Source organism: Betta splendens, chromosome 8 (genome assembly GCF_900634795.4).
Source record: "Betta splendens chromosome 8, fBetSpl5.4, whole genome shotgun sequence".
Classification (NCBI taxonomy): domain Eukaryota; kingdom Metazoa; phylum Chordata; class Actinopteri; order Anabantiformes; family Osphronemidae; genus Betta; species Betta splendens.
In genome coordinates, this window is record NC_040888.2 from 4,983,399 (window position 1) to 5,005,148 (window position 21,750).

General features: G+C 43.4%; 2 protein-coding genes across 14 annotated transcripts in view; one reads left to right on the forward strand and one right to left on the reverse strand.

Moving 5' to 3' along the window:
- The window catches only part of LOC114860021 (centriolar coiled-coil protein of 110 kDa-like), a 30,747-nt gene that overhangs the window by 4,852 nt on the left and 4,145 nt on the right, over positions 1–21,750 (forward strand). For 2 of the 5 annotated variants that reach the window (XM_055510986.1, XM_055510984.1), the window contains exon 2: positions 20,894–21,208. In XM_055510986.1, coding sequence (XP_055366961.1) covers positions 21,035–21,208 — 174 coding nt within the window. In that variant the 5' untranslated portion in view covers positions 20,894–21,034. Of the gene's footprint in view, positions 1–20,047; positions 20,248–20,893; positions 21,209–21,750 lie in introns of those variants that run through there. The other 3 variants (XM_055510985.1, XM_029158228.3, XM_029158227.3) reach the window with 3 other exon arrangements.
- LOC114860094 (SUN domain-containing protein 1-like) lies at positions 143–18,259 on the reverse strand. 9 transcript variants are annotated; one of them, XM_029158389.3, is made up of 23 exons: positions 16,274–16,668; positions 14,255–14,352; positions 9,038–9,226; positions 8,626–8,891; positions 8,256–8,504; positions 7,995–8,129; positions 7,471–7,611; positions 6,762–6,845; positions 6,228–6,338; positions 5,977–6,096; positions 5,788–5,881; positions 5,625–5,683; positions 4,713–4,909; positions 4,336–4,611; positions 4,136–4,228; positions 3,924–4,012; positions 3,670–3,814; positions 3,257–3,568; positions 3,071–3,155; positions 2,519–2,634; positions 2,212–2,379; positions 2,026–2,118; positions 143–1,931 (listed from the first exon to the last, which is right to left on the reverse strand). In XM_029158389.3, the coding sequence occupies exons 2-23, from the start codon at positions 14,335–14,337 to the stop codon at positions 1,803–1,805; spliced, it is 3,234 nt and encodes a 1,077-aa protein (XP_029014222.1). In that variant the 5' UTR covers positions 14,338–14,352; positions 16,274–16,668; the 3' UTR covers positions 143–1,802. The 9 variants fall into 9 exon arrangements, with proteins under 9 accessions (XP_029014222.1, XP_029014219.1, XP_029014221.1 ...); XM_029158386.3 differs by lacking the exon at positions 16,274–16,668 and adding an exon at positions 14,727–15,666; XM_029158388.3 differs by lacking the exon at positions 16,274–16,668 and adding an exon at positions 14,727–15,665 and having other exon boundaries at positions 7,483–7,611.

Sequence of the window (21,750 nt, forward strand, 5' to 3'; positions counted from 1 at the left end):
CATAATCGTTTCAAGTACAGCAGCTACAGATGTTGTTGCCACTATAATGATATGTTACCACGAGAGGGCAGCAGATTACGTGTCATCACGACAGTTCCAACACTTGCAGGCAAACTACCTCGGTCAAAATACCAATTCTGAGTAAGTTCTTCAAAATTAAAGTCTTTATTGGAATATATTCCAAAGCAGTTAAGTCATCTCATGACTGAACAAAAATAGCCATTTATCTTAAAAAAAAGTCCCAAGATGGTTCCAAAATGCACTGAAGAGCTTTTGACAAAATATACATTGCAGTAACCAATATCTTGCGGTCACCAATTCACACTGGTTAATAAATAAATTTGGACATACCATTTTTTATACATGACATTTTCGACCTCTCGCATTTGCTAACGTAATTTGTAACTACACAAACCTCATTTTTCAACAAATTGTGAAGACCTGTGTACATTCTAACACGTTTCTGTGCAGTGCATCCTCCAACATCATCGATAACCCACAAAAAAGAGAGAAGCAAAACCCCATGAGTGACAGTTGAAATAAAAGCAGTAATACAATAATAATAATAACAACAACAACAACAACAGGATGTTTTCTTACAAAACAACACTGATGAATGCAGATCTTAGAAATGACAAAATATCAACAATAAAATATACAGATTACATTCCATCTGGTTTTCAGAACAGAGGGAGCCCAAGGAAGGAGGACGTTTATAATTGAGCTAGCAGAACAGAGTCTCCTGGATATAAATAAAACAAAACAATCAACTCATCTACAGGAGCAGTTATATATTATCAAGCTTTCAACATTGATTAGTAATGTGAAGTCCAGGCACAGGACTCAAACCTTCAGAGGACACTCATGTAAATCCAGGATGCATGTCAGTTTAGAGTAAGAAGAGTCACATGCTAGCATTTACCCCAAAGTCCTTCCATAATCATACATATTTTTCTAATGTACATAGCATTAAGAGTTTCCTAATACTCATAGAGCCCAGGCCAGTGGTAACATAGTGCTGTATAACTAAAGGATGACTTGCCATCAAGCCTCCACCTCGGAAAAAACATTCAAAGGTTGTCCATAGGCAGCATGTTCAGTTCCAAGGGAAAACAATGATGGCTATGTGGACGTGTGATGCCAAGTCTTGAATTAAGGGAACCTTGCATGGGTCTTGTTTTCACCCATCGTGGGTGTACTTTGGTCCTCTGGGCTGCTCCAACAGCTCAGTTAATGTCACTGGAGGTGGTTCAAAGGGAGTGACATGCTTGGACAGTGTCACAGGTGAGGACGCAGTGGCTTTGATCCTGAAACTACAACTGCAAACTGTGAAATTAAAAAAGGTAAAAACTGATGATTAACAAAAAGATACAGTGTGTGAGGAAATGATGGAGATACGTCTAAATGTCCCGTGTTTTTCAAGAATCTTCCTTCTCTACAAGTAGGTGTTAAAAGGGGATGGATTTGTCCACTCGATGAAGCCTGTCACCCTAGTGGGTTAGTTCAGTGCAAGAGGTCTTTCATAAGAAGGGGACTGGGACTTTTAGCTGCTTCTGTGGTTCGGTTCCTCTTCTCGTTCCTTCTGCTTCTTAGCACTCCTCATACAGCCTTTTCTGGTTTTCTTTCAGTATTACAAAAGCACATATTCACTATTCCATCTGGACACATTCTTTAAACACTCCATGACTTCTCTGTCTTAGTGTCTTGCATACAAAAATGTCCACAAAGCAGCAGAGTCCCCTTTGTGATGTTGGTGAGGGCTATGTACAATTAGGGTGATTGGTTAAAGGATAGCGTTCATGTTAGTGGTTAGTTGACAGAGGTCTGGGTTCTCCATGGACTCTGAAGCGATACAGGCAGGTGTATTCTGGGTGACCCCAGTTTGACAGAACACGGACCTCAATGATTTGGAAGGCCTTGTCGTTCTGCTCCTGGAAAAGAAAAAGGGAGAATAATTAACAGATAATTATCAATGTTGAAGTCATTCTCATTTCCAACAAGGTTCGGATGTTGCATGGCACTTACTGTAACAGGGAAGGTTTGCAGTGAGTCCCCGTCCTCCTGGTATGTGTAGTGTCCCAGCAGCTTCCCTTCTTCTTGGTATTCATCATCTAGACCCTAAACATCAAGAAATGCAAAGGGGGTGAAAACAACCATTAATCTCTGTTTCGTCTACAAACTTAAGTGACTTAATGTCAATAAGTTTCTTACATAAACAGTGAAGTTGCGAGGAGCGCTGGTGATGTTTCCAGTTGGGGACAAACTCTTGGGAATATGCTCCACACAGAATGATGTGGGCAGGATCCTTAAGGAAAGCCGGATTACCAGATAGCCCTGAGAGCCTTTGAATGCCCAGCAGTTACCTGGATACACATCAGGCTGAGGAAGGGAAGTGAGAGGGCAAATGACAAAATCAGTGTAAGAGAAACTAGTGACACATTAATTCTAGGCTCCAGTTTATCAGCCACAGTATCAACAAAACAGAAATGTCTCTTTGGTGTCCTCTGGTAAGCCTCACCTGAATGACAACACGTGGTGACTGTGAGAAGTACCAGAGGGGCAGACCAAACAGACTCATGAGGGCCGTTTTGGTCTCATACGTCTCAGAGCAGCGGGTACTGAGAATACTCCCACCTGAACAAACACAAAGTACACATGTTTAAAAATGTCTGGAGACAAATTAATGGCACATAATTATTCACAATAAAACAATTATTTCCTTTTTTTAAAATAAAAATCATCATTCACACATCCATCAAATGATGAAAACATGAGTCTAATTCATGTGGTTAATGAACCTAATACAAAATTAAAAAAGGTAAAATGCAGAAAAAAAGCAAGATAGCAAATGTCAACATACTTCTCAGTAACAGACTTGCCAAAGGAGCCTGAGCTTTTGCCAAAAATAACCAGTGGTCCACGAGCTAAACTAATACCTGAACCCTCATTACGTAAAAGACACACACACACAAAGTAACCAGTTACAGAACAGCTAGTTTGACAATCCTTTAAGGCAATTATAAGGTCACGTGGGTAGGTCTAAGATGGACAAGCACTGATTCCTTCTCACCTCCAGACTCCAGGGCATAGTCTACCAGACCTGTCCGATCCTGAGAGTACAGCTTCAAAGCATTCTGGACAATCAGTTTCACTTGCTGGAGAGTTGACAGAGAGCAGAGTTAGCAGAGCTCCACTCGTCTTAGGCTGTTTCCAATGAAATAAACAGTGGTGGCCACATTAAAGTATGTTACTGTACCTCTTCTGTCATCCCCTCCACAGCAGCACTGTGCTGCACAGCACTAGTTACTGTCTGAACGATGGATTTGGCTTGGGATTCAGCCTCACCCAGAGTCTGGGCCCGATTCATCTCCAGCTGCAGGGACACGTTTCTCAGGATGCCTAGCTCCATTGAGGCTAAAGCAGCTTGCAGGTCAGATGTGCTCACGTAGCGCTGGGATAGCCAGTGGATAAATGACTCCGGTAGTTCCTGCTCCCCTTCTGACCCAGCACTGCCATAAAACAGAGCTTGCAACTCTTTGCGGACCTGTGAGGACACTTGAGCTGATATCTGTGTAAAACAAACAAAGGTGAAATTTAATGGAAACAGAAAATATAGAAATGTTTCACTCTAAGGTTTTATACATGATAACATTAATGTATGTCACTTGCCGTGTCTTGTAGTGTTGTCAGCTGCTCACACTTGCCCCTACATCCAACAACACCCTGCAAGTCCTGTCTGATTTTACCCAGATCTACCTCTAGCCTCTGAACCTCTGCCAGCAGAGCATCATGGTCCTCTTGCTTTACACCCACACTGAGGGGAAAAAAACAGAATCCACATGAGCTAAGTAATTTTTAACATTTCACTTAAAAAATTTACACATCAAATGACCAAATATGAATGAAGGTTTTGCTTTTAATACCTGACAGCAGCTGTTTCTGCTGATGAAGTGACTTCACTATATTTCTCCTCCACCTTTCGTTCATACTGATGCTGCTTCTGCTGCACCGCCTATAATAAATGTTATGGATAAGCATTATTGAAGGTGGCAAACAAAAGATATAATTAATTTTTTGCTCGAACCACTGAATACTCAAGATGTTACAGACAATATAAAGAATCTGCTGTAGGTACCTCTGTCTTGGCAGCAAGAGCGTTGAGCAGTAATTCCAATTCAGCGAGCCGTGCTGCCTGAATTTCTTGACGATTGCTATTCTGCTCTGCACTCTGCAAAAACAGTTAAACACATTTACAATGTTTAGCACAACCTAGGCGTTGCAAATAAAAACATAAGCTTTATGCATCTTGTGCATCTTGTGTCTATTCTCATCTACCTGTGCTCTCTGTGTACTCTCCTGCTCCAGCTCTGATCGCAGAACGCCGAGCCTCTGCTCCAGTAGGGAGGAAATCCAGAGTTCCAGGCTTTCTCTGTCTGCCTGAGTGTGAAGCTGATCCCTTAGGGTGCTGTAAAGACCCAGGATGTCCCCGTGCCTCTTTTCCTGCTTCTGGTCACCCTGCTGGACTCGGTCCCACAGCAAGGCTAGTTGACTCTCAACACGTTCTAGACGTTCCAAGTCCACACTAGGAATTGCTACTGGTGGGTAGACTGCCTGCAGGAGAAGATAGATGTAAATGTGGCGAATGGATGATATACTGTACTCACTTTCACACAGCCTTAGTAACACAGTACTTATTAGGCTATCTCACTCACTGGTGCTTCTGAGACCGGTGTGGCTGGGGTCCTCTCCAGTGGAGTCTCTGGTGCAGGGATGGAGTCGATAACTGGAGCAGAATCTGGCACGAAGTTGGCCAGAAGGGTTAAAGGAGATGCAGGTCGCCACTCGGTCAGGTTAATGGCTGGGAGGTAGGCAAGGAAGGCAGCAGTGGACGGACCCCAAAGCCATAAAGCTGCAAAAGATTTACAGAGAACCTTTAGAAAATGTACCAGCAGGCTGAATTGTTGGTAAATGTGTGCAGAATATACAAAAATAGGTAATAATAGTGAAATGTATAGAAAGACCTTAGGTATAAAATTAAGGATGGCAAGCCTGTCAACTGTCTCACTCTAGACAGAATCCATGCATCTACACCAGCACAAAGTCAAGTGACCTCACATCACACACACTACTCATTAAACAGAGGATTGACTCCGTTTATTGTGAGTGTGGACAAAGAGCACAAAAGCAGAACAGGTTGCCATAGTCACACAAGCAAATATTAATTAATTAAAATTGCAGCCTCTTGCAGTTATACAAGTGTGAAGGCTGACGTCACAACTGACATTAGATTAATTGTGCATCACTATTTTTAACATCACTCTTTTAATTTACTTTAGGCAAAAAGAACAAATACGTATATAATGAAATAGTTAGGGATAAATAGAAGTGACTGTGTGTTGGTATTGCTAACGGTGTTGTTAAGATTCGTGAGCAGGGATGAAGCAGAGTGGACTAAGTCTACTCGAAGCCCTAAAAAGAAAGGCTGACCTCAATCTGGTACTGGAGCTGCAGCATACCCTAGGGATGTGTGCTGCTTGTAACATTTTTCCCCCTCACTGTCTATACTCACAAAATTGGTTTTACCTGTGATAGGATAAAAACACTGTGTGCTCTTATACACTCACCAAGGAGAAGCAACAAGGGCAGCAGGAGTAACAGGAGCTTCCAGAGTTTGGGAAGGCATCTGAAATGATGCAAAGTAAATAAATCTCTACCCTGTATATAATTAAAACATATTTAGCTGTTGGAAATGTCAGTGCTATGAATTCCAGATGAAACAGCTCTTACCGTGTTAAAAAGAAGACATTGAGGATAGACATTAGAGACACAAGCCGGTACCACCCTGATGCAAAAAACCACAGAAGCCCTTTGCCTGCCTTCACTAAGTGGAAGAAAACAGACACACAGGGCATGAGAAGAAGAGATTGTGCTGAACAAGTCCAGAACTAAAGAGAGAAGGAAAAATGCTTCACCAACCTGGAGCCGTCAGGAGCATCCACAACAGTGAGAGCAGCGTTTTAGCCACTGTCCCAACCCCTGAACCCACAGCTTTGCCCACTCTTACCACACAATAGCCAGGCTGGAGGAGACAGGAGCCTGGAAGACAAAATAAAAGCACAAAAGCTTTAATTCAAAGCTCAATGCAACAACATATTGGCGCTAAATCCTTCATTTTCAAGCACATTTCACATTTCTAGGCTGTCGGCAACATCAAAGAAATGATTAACCTGTATAAGCTAGGAGGCCCCAAAGTGCCCCCACCCGGCTCTGAGACCTGGAGGACTTTGTGAGGAGGGCAGTGTGTGTCTCAGAATACTGCTTCCCTTTACAGTCATCACCTGTTTAGATGGAAATGATGGACAGCAGGCAAACAGAAAACACAAAAAAACAAAAGGCAAAGCTGTGTGAACGAACTTGTGAACAACCTACAAATTTAAAAAGCAAAATAAAAAAAGAGATAAAAAGAGCAAAATACAAAATAATAATACTAAACAAATTTAAATCAGTATTGCACATTTTGTAACATGAGTGATGACAAATTATGCAAAGCTTGATGACAGGAGCATCTGCAGGGCACATTGGTCAAAAGGCTACTGACTATTTCAAGCAGTTCACACAACCTCTGCTCACAGGTCCTCGCACAGGTCACGCATATAATTAACTCTGTCAGTCACCACTTCGACAAGGCAACGCAAGTAGTGAAAGAAAGAAAGAAAGGGCGTGTGTGTGTGCGCATGGGTGCTTTGTGTGTGTTGGCTTACAGAGAGAACCGTTGAGTTTGAGATGTGATGCATCTTCAGTAACCAGATCCTTCACATTCATGCTTCCACAGAAGCTTGAGTGAGCTGCAAAATACACACAAAACATTTCATTACATAACCAAAAATACTTTGATTTAGAAAACTTATGAAAAAAGATGGGTTAGAAAGACGACACAACCAAAGTGACAGCATGACCTGTTCATGAAGAAAATGAACAGGGTGAATAAAAACAGTTAGATGAGCAAAGTGATGAAGAGAGAACCAGAGAAAGACATGCTGCAGGGTTTATAAAGCTTTCCTGTAGCTGTAAAATAAAGCAGCTTCAATCAGCTGTTAAAACACTTAATGCACTGTGACCAACATTACTTAGGTAGCTTATGCATGAAGGTTGTATTTATAGTTGTGGAAGCACAAGTATCCTCATTGCTGCCAAATGTGAGGAACATGCATCACAAGATGAAAGTGAAAAAATGTTGACTGTGTTCAGGCAACAGTGGTTTGACATGTACAGTTTTGATTCTGTTTTGGAAGCCACTTCCTCCTTCAGAAATAAAAAAAAGTTTGAAAGTAAAAGTGTGTTAACACAAAGACAGACATGAGATTTCAATTCAATCATTTATCATAAATAATAACTATAGTTTAACTTTGAAAGAAGAGAGAACTGTGATAAGGTAGTACACAGAAACCAAAGACAGTCAGGTGCAATGACCTCGGCTGGTACCTTGTTCTTCATAGCCATTAGCCCTGTGGCCCATCATCCTGTGAAGGGTGCTCTGCTTAAACAGCCACAGTTGGGACAAACTGGAGGACACTGCTTGTCTCATATAGTCAGAAAACGACGTAAGAACACCTGGTGACAAACGCGGCCCCATACACCGATTGTTAGTGACAGATACTTTAGCCACGGCTAAAGAGAAAAAGTATGTTACCACCTGTGAGATGGAGAAGTGACCTGAATGATAATAAAATGTCCTGAAGATACCCTGAGAAAATACTATGGGAAAACCTCACACAAACATAAAAAACAGATTAGGATGTGAAACCAAAACACTGAAAAGGGCTGACATGAAACCTGCTCATTAAGAAACTAACAAAAGAAATTCAGCCGCCTAAAATCTACTTCCTTCAAGATCCCAGAAAATCCATTTAAAGTCCAGTGGCTCAGGAAACATGAGCTGAAGAAAGGAGAACAATGGGTAAACCATTATGAGTAAATAACTTCTTGTTAATTACCTTTTGTTGGAGAGCTTCTGACCCTTGAACCCAGCCAGAGCACACTGCTGAACACCACGGTGACTAAAGACACTACAGGGGCCAGGACCTTTTTGCTGTACCGCACACACGTGTTGCACACTGACATCAGGACACCTGGAAAACACAGCACCGCTAGTCACATCCTCAAATCTTTGCTCTCGACTTCCAGCTGCAATAACCCATAAAGTTATATAGAGATAAAGCAGGTTGCATGAAAAAGATGATATCTCACTTTCTCACCTGTCTTGTTTTTTTGACTCCTGTCTCTGGAGTAAATACTTGTGAACGGTGAAGATGAGGAGGAGAGGGAAACTGTGGCAGCTTCTGCAGCCTGAGATGCTGATGAAGATGACTGTGTGATGAAGGAGTCTTTCTGAGAGTGAAGGGAGCAGTCGTGGCAGATGTAACCATTGACTGATGTGGCGTGCGACTTCGACGTACTGGCGTCGCCATTGATACTTAAACTGTGATCAGCGATGGAACTTCTCCCTGTAGGAGAATACAGATGATAAGTCTACATAAGTTTAACGTAAAAGTTAAAAATGTCAAAATAAAAACAGGAATCATGGTGGTGCTCAACACTTCATCTATCATATTTCCAAGAACTGACCCCAGTGTCCATCCACAAACGTAGAAGTGGTGGTTGTTGTGGTGGAGGTGATGGTTCGTTGCCTCAGGTGGGGCTGGGCCACGGTGAAAGTGTTCAGAGATGCATCGGATGCTGCATTATGTGCACTGCTTTCCTCCAAGTTGCTGCTTGCAATGGGGGTACTGACAGCTGAGAATGAGAGTGTTTTCCGTGGTGTGGCCACTTGGCTTAGGGATAGAGACAGGGAGTTCAAATTGGACTGCTGTTGTTTTCTGCTCCTCAGGGTCCTGGAATAATCGAAGAAAGCAGAACTGAGTTTTGGTATGTGTATATAAGTAAGACAAGTATGTTGTAATAACTACAACTCATAAACTTGCATTTACAGACAGTTTAACAAGCGAGCGTGGGAGCGACAAGCCATTACTAGTCTCACCTCGTCTCTCTTCTCGTGCTGGTGTAGGTGCTGCTGTGGTTCTGGGACATATCAGCCAGGCTCTCGTTTCCATAGTGACCAGCACTGGCCTGCAAACGCAGGCTTCGCCGTGACATCCTGGGCGACTCGTACACAGGAGCAATCTGGTGCTCCTGCTCAAACTCTAACGCCGCTGTTGAGTAGCTGGAGCTGAGACAGAAGGGAAGAACAAAGCAGGAAGAAACAGAACATTAGAAATGAGAAAATAATGGCCAGATGACAGGAGCTAATACTCGACAGTCAACCACAGGCCTGGACGTTTACATGTTTGCTCCATCCGAAGACAACAAACAGGCCTCAAGTGACATCAAACCAATACTGAACACAGATATCCTGCACATTTCTATGTGTGTCATCTGCAGCATGGTGGCAGACACAAACAAAACAGAGGCACTCAGTGAATTTAGAGAGCTGTGATGATGTTGTTCCGTGCGACTAGCATGGGCTTGACAGGAAATGAGTCACTCACAAGGGAACGATAATAGAGGACAATAAAACAGGAACCGTGCATCTGTAGGAGTAGAAATCTCCGAAAGTAAGCATGTCAAAGTACAGTATGTGTGCAGGCTGAAATAAATACATATTCTACTTTACTCTGCAACACAAAGCCAAAACCTAAGTGGAAGCACACCATGAGTGTTGTAATGTTCAGCCAGTGTTGTGCAGCTGTGACTCACGGGACCACACCCACTTGGCACAGTAGACCAGCAGCCATGACTAAGAGCCAACAGGGCAGCCACTGCGAGGTTCAGTGGAACTAGAACGAAAAGTATTTAAACAGGCTTCACTTTTATAAACAGATGCCGCTTTTCAAGCAGGTAGACTTAAGTCATGAGATCCTTCTTGGTCTGGTATAAAAGGACTCCAGAGTAAAACGAGGGGGCCAACAAAGCTTTTCACTTCTGTGACACAGAATAAACTTCCTGCTGGATATTTAAGGATGGAGCTTCTTTCTAAACAACCTGTTATTTAGAGGAACTGTCTCTGGCCCTTGAGGCAGTGGGTGTGTCAAGGCACTGGACATGTTAGAGTGAGCACCAGCAGCAGTGTGTACACTTACTGTGCACATATAAGCTTTCTAGCTTTCTAGCCCACTCCTACAAGTACCACCCATTCAGGGAACACATGTACTCCAAAAGCTGTACGCTACTGTCTTCAATGTTTGATGCACTACATTGTTTTATGTCAAAGTGAAACAGGGTTTGTACTTTAAAGACTATCAACACAAGCAGCTTCTTTTCCCCCCATCGCATGTACTGGTTGTGTAACTGAAATTTGAATTTCAAATTTTGACAGTGGCGGGTTTAGCTTTCCCCAGTTTGCTTTGAATGTGAGGTTAACAGTCATTTCAATCCTGAGTGAAGAGAGCAAAAAAAAAAATCCAGTTAATCCAGAAAGTGCAGCGCCAAAGCAACATCACTATAAAATAATCTCCTACTGACAGACCTCACAGTCAGCAATATTACTGCTATAGGGAAGACTGCATAGTTTACATGACTGCAAGAATTCCTATGGTCAAAAACAACTTTCCTAAAACAACTTTCCTATGCACACACTCCCAACATTTACATTGTGACAGACTCTTTATTAATTATTAATTTTTAAAAATAACTTAATAACTAAAGCTACATGTACCTAGTGTATGTGCCTCCAGTCTACTAACACAGATCCAAGGCTGCCTTAGTAGTAACTGTAAACAATGTGTAATTACTTAGCAGACTTCTGGGTCCTGGGTATCTGCCTCTCTCCCACGGCCTACGTCACCGGTATAAATAGAGACACGATGCTTTTAGAAGTGAGTGAAGAAGACACCAATGAAGAAACAGAGCAGCGTTGCATCCCAACATCCCTGGAATCTCTCTTTACATAACACTAAACCTTTGATAGTCTTCCCACACTCAGTGGGCACAGCAACCTTTCTTACACGACAACTACACACAAAATTCGATAAGATAAGCATCTACAGATTCACTGGCTTCTACACTGCACTTTGTATTTAGGTAAAGTTGTTGGGAATTAGGAGATAATGTAAAATCCAAATAAATAAAGGGAACATAACTCGAATATGTGTACTTTAAAGTGGGGATTAGATGATCACAGGATTTCAACCACCAGCAGCTGCCAAAATAAGAAAACAGCTTTCTAACATTTTATAATGTACATTAACAAAGTAGTTATTAATAGTTCCTTTCACTTAAATAAATGAGTTATACACACAAACATAGATATGAACTAAAATAACTCCACACACGAACACGCATCAAGGATGATCAAAACCACATGGGTTTGCAAATCTCAGTTTCAAAACCACAAGTGTGGTTACAAAAGCCTCGTCAGGCTGCAGAGTTTATTCGCTCGCTCACCCCAACTCCTTTTTGTTTTTCTAAATGTTTACAGGAAGTTATGCGTCGCCCAGAATAAAACCGAGGAGAAGCAAAAACAGCCAATCAAAATGATGAAGAACATCGGAGTTGAACAAAATGGATGCTGAACTTGGCTGATTTACACCAATATATTGTAAACCCTTCCTATTGGTTTATTGAAAGCTCAGTATAATACCACAGCACCACACTGTGCTCCTTACTTTCAGTTATGGGAGCGTCAGGAAATGGGTGGGAAAACGCCTGATCCGACAGCAAACCTAGCACACGGTTCCTTCTAGTTTCTTCAAAATACTAGAGTGGATAATGCCTTCCTTCCCGTGAGGCTCGGAGGCCTAAATTTACGAGAGGCCGGGAACTGGGACCAACTGGAGAGCTGTCAGACTTCCAACGGAGTATCTCTGGTTGGCCAAGATTTGGCACCGTGATTAGGCTTTCCAGCCTACCCTCACCCACACACACAGGCTGCACGTCCCTCCTGTCCTCATGTTCCCTGTGGTGTCCACAAGTCTCCAACTGACAACGGGTACTGGCAGAACTACACCGCTGAGGCTGGAAGTGATTACATACAAATGTAAAAGTGCCATCTACAATTAACATGCTCTCACGTACGTTACAATTAATGATCTATAGCTTAAGGCAAAGGCTGAAGGTTTACTGCCGTTTATCTCTCACAATATCACTTATCTGCTGCGGCTGCTAATGTTTACTACCTTCATGCTACAACTATCCCTTGAACCCCCACACCCCCAGCCCCCACCGACCCACTTTCACCATCATAAAATATAAAGTGCAGCGAATACGCAGCCCACAAACGTGCTTTAGTGAAGATATAGAGCAGTCAGTTTGAGTTTCAAGACGCGGTGAAGCTCAAGGGCGGAGCGAAAAGAACAACTGTACCACTTTCCAGCTGGGAAGCAAATCATAACACTTCAAATGAAAAGGTCTAGAACGGCAGCTAGAAGAGCCTAGATTTTAGATTTGCATGCACTGAAGAGCAGCTGCGTGATAGAAGTGAAAGCACAGAAACCTCCAGTTCTCTAATAAAACTCTGCCAAGTTGTAAACGTGTTCTAACCACTGTATTTACAGTAATTAAATTAACACCCGGTTGCAGATGCTGTGACGACGGGAACAAGAGATGGGGTGGGCTCCTCCATTCCTTTCTTCAGACCATTCAATGCCACAAACCTTGTCACTGCTCTTTTGAGTTCTCACAACAGATGGGCCAACGGCTTCTGTCACCTGACTCTGTCCGTCTCAACACCACTCATTGTTGATCGGGCTCACGTAAAAAACACAGACACCCACAGTCTCAGTTTTCAAGCTGTTAGAAATCCCGATGAGTCAACATTCCTGCACCTTGAGGAGCAAATCTATCATAAACTGAGCGGAAACAAGGAAATGCAACTGTCTTTGATCAACCGATCTATGTAAACACATTTCTCTTCTGAGTTGTGACTGTATTTGCCTCTAAGGTAAATTAGGCACACTAATAAAAACCCAGCTCTCCCAACCAGCTTATCAAGAAGCATAAACTATTAGTCTAATCCTGGGATCAGGCCATGGTTGTGACTGTGCGGTTCATTAATAGCCTGACTGCTCTAAGGATCACAATGAGCTTGTCCCAGCCTCTCAGCCTACCTGCCAGATTCCAGCAGGCTCTTATACATTCAGACCACATGTGACTAGTTACTAAGACTTCATTTCACATGCTGGAATTCACATTGTGTATTTACAAGGCTGATCTGAAGTGCATGTATGCTTTAATACAACAAAAGTTCCACTAAATGGCAACGCCAGTGAATTCCACAGTGTGCTGCAGTCAGCAAGCCTAGTTTTTCAGATGTGCACTGCATTTCTGCAAGACAGAGCCGTCAACATAATGGGCCGACTTTGCTCAACCCTATTTGAAAGACGCATTCGTACTCTCACTAAAACGGTGGGCGGCATCTCATCCCTGAAGGCAAACTGTAAATCTAGTCAGAGAGTGAGTTTAGCACCTAGCCCCGCCAGGTGAGATTAAATTATTAGACCTCCACACCTAAATGCCTTTCTCTGTTCTGGCATCTCCCCAAATCAACGATGACAGCCCAGACACAGACGACATTCCTCCACTCAAACTAACCATACCGGTGAGGTGTCAACCACACCTGCCGCCTGAGCTGTGATGTCTGGGAGAGGAGAAACAATGCTCGGTTTGAGGAGCTTTGGTGAAGCCGGTGGTGCAGGAATTCTTTGAACTGGAAATCTGACAGTGCCTGTGGTGCTTTTAACACGTCACGAGGCGCCAAAAAAGCAGGACAGCGACTCTGCAACAGAGTAAATACTTGTACCCTACATTTCTGAGAGCAGACAAACCCACACCACTACTAAATGTAAGTAATAATTGATTCACATTGACTACAAACATAAGTAACTGCATGATCACAAGGCTTGATTATCACACAAAGCCACATTTTTTTTTAAATAAAGTTGAGTCAGTGCCATCCAAGCAAACACAAAACCAGCACATGTAGGAAAACACCCTCTGGGAAAAGGCTGCAGCTTACAAACAATGGGCTGTAGTTCACCATGTTAAAAATGTCACAATTAATGACAAGTTATTACAGAAATAATATAATAAAACAATTTAACTGTTCAGGAAAAACTAATAAACAGCAGTAAGGTCTCTCACACAGCAGGTGACCCTTCGAGCTGCCTGGAGTCACACATGACAGGCAGGGTCAGGGTCTAACTCAAAAAGCGCCAAAGGCCTGACAGTCTGAGCATGTCGCAGCACAGAACCGAGGTCTCACCTGAGGGAGTAGGTATAGCCGGTGTTCTCTGGGGCACACTGTGGAGGTGTATACGTGTGCAGTTGCGAAAAATCCATGGTCATTCCTCTCTGCTTAAGCTGCATGAATCAGGACGCAGAGAACAGGACTCTTTAAGCCAAAGCTGAAAAGGTGGCAGCAGGAACAGCGAGGACACAAACTAACTTCCATTCACGCGCCACAGCAACACATGCAGTGCTTTGTTCAGCCTGTCTCAGCCACATTTTCACATAAAGTACTGCCAATAAGCAAGTGTGACTTTAAATATTTAAACATTAATAAAAAACACTACAGCAGAGGTAAATCCCGTCTCTTCCCGAGTCAATCTACACTGCTCAGCTATTAAACCTAACCAGCAGTTACACTATAAAACCAACGGACGCTAATGAGAGCTGCTGGACATTCCTCACTTCCAGGAAGACAACAATGCTACTGTGGACAGGAGCTGGCTGACCTCTTCCTGCATGCTGGCTCTGGCTCGCTGCTGACGGACGGACGTTACAGACGCTCGTGAAGCTGCAGTGAATGACTGGCCTCTTCTCCCCTGGACGGCGACGGGCTGGAGCAGCTGGTAGAGACAGGAGGCGGGCGAGCGAGCGACGAGCCTCCTCTCTCGGCTTTTTATTTAGCACTTCACGCCAGGAGAGCGACTGCTACAGTGACTTTGTGGCTGAGCTCCACACAGAGCAGCCGGTATTATGAAACCCAGTCCAATAGAAAGAGGTGGGGCTGAGTTTTAGGCAATGGGCGGGAAACCACTGGCCTGAGGCTCGAGCTGCTCAGTGAAACCTGCGTGAACAGGCTGTGCAAATACCATGTGTTACCATGACACACGCAGCAGTCCTTGTAATACATACACCCAGCTCCAATACGTTGATTACCATATAAATGTAGGGTTTATTTAACTTTTGAAACATTTTAAAAAGGCTGCATTTTTGTTTACCCCATTAACATTAAAAGATAGCCGGCTGCATAACAAAACACCTGTGGTGCTGCATCACTGCTCCCTCAAAACAAAGGCAGGCAGGTAATTTGGGCAAAGTCAGAAACGCAACAGAAACGGTGGAAAAAGGGGGCAGCACGAGAAACAGATGGTTTTCCCTAAAATCCACCACCACAATCTGCAGCTATAATCTTAATCATGTTTCAAATCCGCATCAAAAGGACCAAAGCTGAAATGAGGGATAAACTGAAACAAATATCCAACAGCCATGCGGTTTTAATGCTGCCATGATTAAACATTTTTTAACTTGTCAAAACCTCCTCATGCCTCAAATCAAATATCAACGTCCTACAGCTTCAGAGGCAGTGGGAACCCTCAGCATTCACTGTTCAACTCTTTCCTACTACTAACCTGTGACTTTATTTATGAGACAGGTTGAACAAGAGCCCAGAAACACACACACACACACACACACACACACACACACACACACACACACACACACACACACACACACACACAGTAAACATCCAACACAGTGACACCTTTCCCACAGTCCTACATGTCACCACGCACATCTGCTTTGCTGGCTCCTTTACGTAAACCACCTGCGACAGTAGACTAGTGCAGCCGCTGTCAAAACAGTGCGTCTGACCTGGGCATTGCGAGAAAAAGGAGGCTTTTCTGCGTAATAACTGAACACGGTGTGCGGCCAAATGACATATAAGCCGTTACATTCTTCATTGCCCTGGTCTAAAATTAGACGCCATGTATTCAGACGACGCCGTCACTCATGGAAGCACTGGTCAAACGACCATTTCCATTTCTTATGATAAGACTCTATGTATCAGCTTAATTCTAGCGGCATGTAACATCAAATGTCGCAGATCTGTAACATTTAGCCTGCAAATTAAGGCCTGAGGAGGTTGATGTTGGAACAGTTGGGGGTAAAGGAGCTCAGCAAGTGCCAAATGAAACCGAATTAAAGGAAATTACACATCTACCACGGAATATTTCAGCTACAATACGGCGTTATTAATAAGAGCATGCCAACTTGCCCGCGTGCTTCAGTCCATGTATGTTGTTATTCCCCAAGAGCGTAATCCAAAAGGAACAAGATCCGCACATTTATGTTACGGAAGATGCGCAAACTTCTGCGGGCATCCCGCCGCGCGCAAACCCAGAGCGTATTTGTGGCTGCGCAACCGCCGAGAGCCCAAACGTTGTGCTTCCTTGTGGAAAAATGCGAAAGTTTTCCAGAAGCTAGTGAGTGTTATGCTAGAGCACAACAAGCAGATTTCCAAAATGGCTTCCCGGGTGTAACAAAGCCAGAAGGATCGCTGTGGAGCCGGTCCTCCCACTCCCAGACCCTCTATTGTCGGCCAGGGCGCTCACTTCAAACCCATTGGAGGAGCGCAGGACTGCAGCAGAGGCACGAGCAGGACCGCTGCTGCTGGCCCGCTTATTCAGGGCCACTTCACTATTGTTGGAGCTGACGCTGAACCCTAGGAGGGGGCGTCAGCTGTTACAAAGGTCCCTGCGTCTGCCACCAAAGCCTTTATAATAATAGAATCTTGCCCGATTAAATATATTTGCATCTTTCTACTTTTATAAATGGTAAAGCTATGAACTTCAGAGTCAAAACCATTTTAAACCTCAAAAACTATATAATATGTGGACTGCATAAGCTGTATGAAGCAATAATATATTCCAAATATTTGGTTATTGTGAGTTCTAATTTAAAGATACTCACATGAACATAAACATCTACAGATCCGAGCACTATGTAGGGTGTAAAGGTTTTAACAACACACAAAACACTGCAATTACAAAATAGCTCAGTCTCCTTTTTGCCCCAGTGACACGACCTCAGACTGCAGAGAAATTAAATGATGGCATTATAACTTTGTGTTGTCACAACAATCACTTCGTAATAGAAACGGTCAATGGAGTAAATGTGTGAGTAAGGGGGTAACAAGAATGATGAGCAGAAGCACCTCAAGCGATGAACAATGAAGAACGTGACATTGATCAGTGCTTAAAATTAACGTGTAAATAGCTCATTAACAAGCACTCACTCACGCACGTTTTCAACAAAGAGACAATAAATAGAGTAAATGAGATTAACCAGTATAAAAAGGTGTTGGTTGAGGCGCCACCTGCTGGTCTGGCTTCATTCTCACTGCGACCTTCTGGCGGAGGTGGACCATCCACAACCAGGTTATTCGCACAGAATCATTCAGACGTTTTATTTTGTTGATCTGTTCAGCTTAAAGTGAACAGCAAACCTTAAATCTATACGAGGGACAATCTCTGTAGTGCTGCAAATATCTGCACAGGTTGTGATGACTGCTCAGCCTCGCCAGAGTGTCAACTTAAAGAATTAGACTAATACATTCAGGTGTCTCTGATGGGAATAAGCCAAAGCGGAAGTGCACACGGGGTAAAGTCCCCAAGCCTCGCATGCGTGACTTCCCTTTTCTGACCAGAAGAATAGCCACAACATGCGGGAGCTGTTATGAATGACTGCAAGATAATTTATTAACGATAGCAACCGCTGCAGCTAGCGAAGGAAGGACAAAACGTCCAAAGAGACCATAATAAAAAAATATGATTGTTAGCTAGTTGGTGTGACGTCACCCCCTACTTTGTGCTCATTCACGTCACATCTCTAGTATTTAGACTTTGGTCCCACAGTTCAAAAAGTCCAGGAAGACAAGCACAAGTTCCCAAAAACACTGCTCTCCAGACAGTTAGCTAAAAGCTGGCTAACGTTGACATATGCTAACTTTAGCAGCGTTAGCAAGTCCTGACAGTTCAAAGCTGCACGTGAAACCAGTTGACCTGAAGTGTCGATGCAGAGCTTTGATTACTCACACGTTGAGGCTGACTGCGGGCTGTTGTTGAGTGTAAACGCTGACGTCCGCCGGTTTAGGTTGTTAGCAAACAGTTGCATCCAGTCTGGACAGTTGTATTTTTACAGTAGTGTGAATAAGAGCTGGTTGTAACGTTCGCCTTTCCCGGTCATTCGGTCATATTTTCCGTTTCACCGCCAGGATCACGTGAGTCAGTCCTAATATGGTCAAAATGACCATAAAAGGGATCCGATTAAACGACGCTTAACTGGCTTTAGATATGATACAGCGCCACTTAGTGGGCACTGGCTAGAACAGCAACAAACGGATAAAACACCACTATTATTAATCACGGTTGTAACCTATTTCGTATATTTCTTCATGAGAACTAATGATTATTAAAAAAATATATCACGGCGTTCAGTCTTAAAGAAAATAAACAGAAGAACAGAACAAACTACAAATTAATTTAATAAATTTGACTTAAATTGCTAGTACTGCTTTTGTTATTGTTTTGTTTGTTCCATTTTTATGTATATGTATATATATATCTAATGTAGGGAGGTGGTTGAGTCTGGGCTGCTGGTGCATGACCTCAAAATGTAGCTGTCACTAACCATGTTTATTTTATGGAATTACTAACATATTGCAAAGTTTTAAACAAAAGTTTTATTTTTGCTGATACATCCAATGCAGTAACCTAACAGGTGGGTCTAACATGATATCACTGTGCTTTAGAACAACAGTTCACAAGAAAACCTGAAAAACTCGACACCTGTCATTCGTGGAATGACAGCAAGTGTCTCGCATGCGGACGCATGGCCACATTATGTGACAGGAAATATGAGCCTGTGCCAGTGAACTGTCAGCGCACAGTGTGCATATGCTGTATACACACACTGAATACTAAACTGTTAATGTTTGAATCATGTGTTGTTTATTCCTCTACAGGCTGAAGACATCGGTATATTCATTCCGCCAAAGTGATTTAATCAGTCAAAATGACTGGTCCATGAAAATTATAAACAGGCCCAGTTGTCACAACAGCACCTTTGGGGTTTCATCAGTCATGATATTATTTGTACTTTGTTTTACAGGGTTAGACACATGCAGCAAATTGCCACTTAAGCTGCTTGACTTATTAGTGTGTAAAATTTTAATGACCCAATGGCACGTCATCCTAATGGCCTCGTCAGTGTGGCTACAGACTCTCTCATTGTGTTTATCACACAAGGCAAACACACACTTATACTGTAGATATATAGAATCTCATTTACCGTTTACCATTTAACCTTAGTTAAGCGTATGTGTAACTGCTGATGTTTTAGTCCAATTAACACAAACAATACAAATTAAGTTAAGACTATAAACTAAAGATTGGTAAATAAAGACTCAGTTGACCTCCTGAAGATACTTTCTCACTGCTTACACAATATAATACAATACACAATATAAAAATCAAAAACATTATTTGGTTGTATGTTTAGGTGAATAAATTGTTTAAGCACAAGTGGCTTATTATTTGCAAAATTGGGGAAAAATAAAATAATAATTTAAAGATCAAAAAGGAATAATATCAAAGTAACAGCCACTTTTGTTCTTCCATTTATCCAAAAATGCCTCTGAGTGTGTGAAATGAAAACACTTCCAGGGCAGTATGTCAATGAAAGTAACACAAATCAAGCCGGAAGCAAACTTTAGTTTCCCCACACTGTGCTCAGCAGCTTTGGATCTCACGCTTATCAGGTGTAATCGCTCGACCGAGGTTAAATTCTAATTAGGGATTGTCTTTACTTTCCTCTGAGGTTTATTTACTTGTCCGGTCCTGCTGACCGACGCCTTCCGTTGTCGATAGACAAAAGCTCACAAATAACAAGCACCGTTTATATAATTAACTTATGCGCGCGTGAACGACAACGCTAATTATCGATCCTCATAGGAAGGAAACGTGAACAGGTAACGTTATTCATATTGGAACGTGGCCCGCGAGCTGTTGCTAGGAGGCGCTGTTGCTAGGAGGCGCTGTTGGAGCCCGGAAGAGTCACAAATGATGATGATTTGGCAGCCAAATACATCCATGTGGACTCCCGAGGTTGAAATGAGCGTCGGGTTCGTGTCACAGCGGCCGCTTCACTGACTGTCGGCAGCATTTGTCGGACTGTCTCTCTATTCTGAAGGTAAGAACGTTCCAGCGAGTCACGGGCAGGGCTTCACTGTCAATCTGCTGCGAGGGCACATCTGCATTAAAATCTCCGACTGTGATTAAATGATGCTTTTAGATGTAGACTGTAGATCGTGCATCCTCCACAGTAGCCGACACAAAGCGGTGAGGGGAAAACAGCCACCGCCGCTGAGCGAGAGCCATGACATGAATCAGTGGCCATCAGCTGCTGTAATGTTAATTATGGGCTGGCGAGTGAAGCCCTCTGGGTTATTGAGGCGTTTGTGCGAGGGCACCGGGATCAGTTGGTTGAACGTGACCGAGGCATACTCGTTATAACAGAGGGCGTCGCTCATACGCGCCTGATATCGTTGCTTGGGTTTAATTTCACCTCCGTAAAACCAGCTTGGCGCTCGGGCTGACGCCCTGCGGCGCGTCACCTGGAGGTCTGCACGAGCCGCTCACGCACAGACGTTTCTCAAATAGACAAATGAACGGCAACGCGATTTCAGCCACTTCAATAAGACACGGAAATGGGAGTCAGCAGCACGGTCTGATAAGGGAGGAATGGCTGGAATGTGATGAGTGTGACAGGCACTGAAGGCAGACGCACAAGCCCTCTTTGTTGTGGACTCATCCTGCTTTTCTGTTGATGACTACAGGTTTCCTGCAGCGATCCACGCCCCGCGCGGCCCGAGCCTGCGCGTCCTCTGACCGGTGGACACCCGCCTGACGCCACGCTCTCTGTCCGGTCCAACAGCTGGGCGACGAGGCCACATGGTGTGCGTTTCCCACTCGTGGGTATGCAGTGGGTGTATGGGCGTCCAGAGATGGAAAGCTACGAGGAGTTCTGCCTGCGGAGTTTGGCCGCGCTGCAGAACAAGAGGAAATACAAGAAGGGGACATGTGAGCCACCGTGTTCCCTTAAGGCTGGCTCGCTCATCCGCGTCCACGGGCGAGCCGTGCTTTCCCCTCTGGTAAGGAGGAAATGAACAAGAATCAGGCTCTTTGCTTAATAAAGGACACGGGATGCAGCTAAAGTAATTATGGTTTAATCACTAAGTGTACACAGAACACACGGATGTTTATATATACTGTGGTTGCTACAGTTCCCACAAATAGGGAACTTCCTTTATGTATCTGTATCGCTCTGTTCTGCATAATAACACTGCCTTAATCTTTCAGTTACAGTAACAATGTATCAAATGAGTTATGACACACAGTAACACAGGTGAAGATGTGTTCAGGTACTGTAGGAATTATGGAAACGAGCAGAGCTCCGGTGCTAGAGTTGTATCAGCAGTTGGCAGAGGAAGAGGATGGGACATAATTGATGATGAGGAGCTCACAGGATGTTTGATGTTAGTCAGGAGAATCCATCTGCTGCTGACTGCTGACAGATTTAGTTTCTGAAACAGCCAAGCGGACGAGGGAATAAATGAGCAATCATGAACAGATCTCAAGCCATCTTCAGCTTCAGTGTCTTGTATTTGAAATCTTGTATTGTCTTGTTTTTTCA

Excerpts from the sequence above, each read along its gene's own strand:
- LOC114860094 (XM_029158386.3), bottom strand. Across the intron at positions 5,882-5,976 it reads GATGCTCCTGACGGCTCCAG|TGAAGGCAGGCAAAGGGCTT; the intron begins GTTGGTGAAGCA and ends TCTTCCACTTAG. Across the intron at positions 2,635-3,070 it reads CTATGCCCTGGAGTCTGGAG|GTGGGAGTATTCTCAGTACC; the intron begins GTGAGAAGGAAT and ends GTGTTTGTTCAG.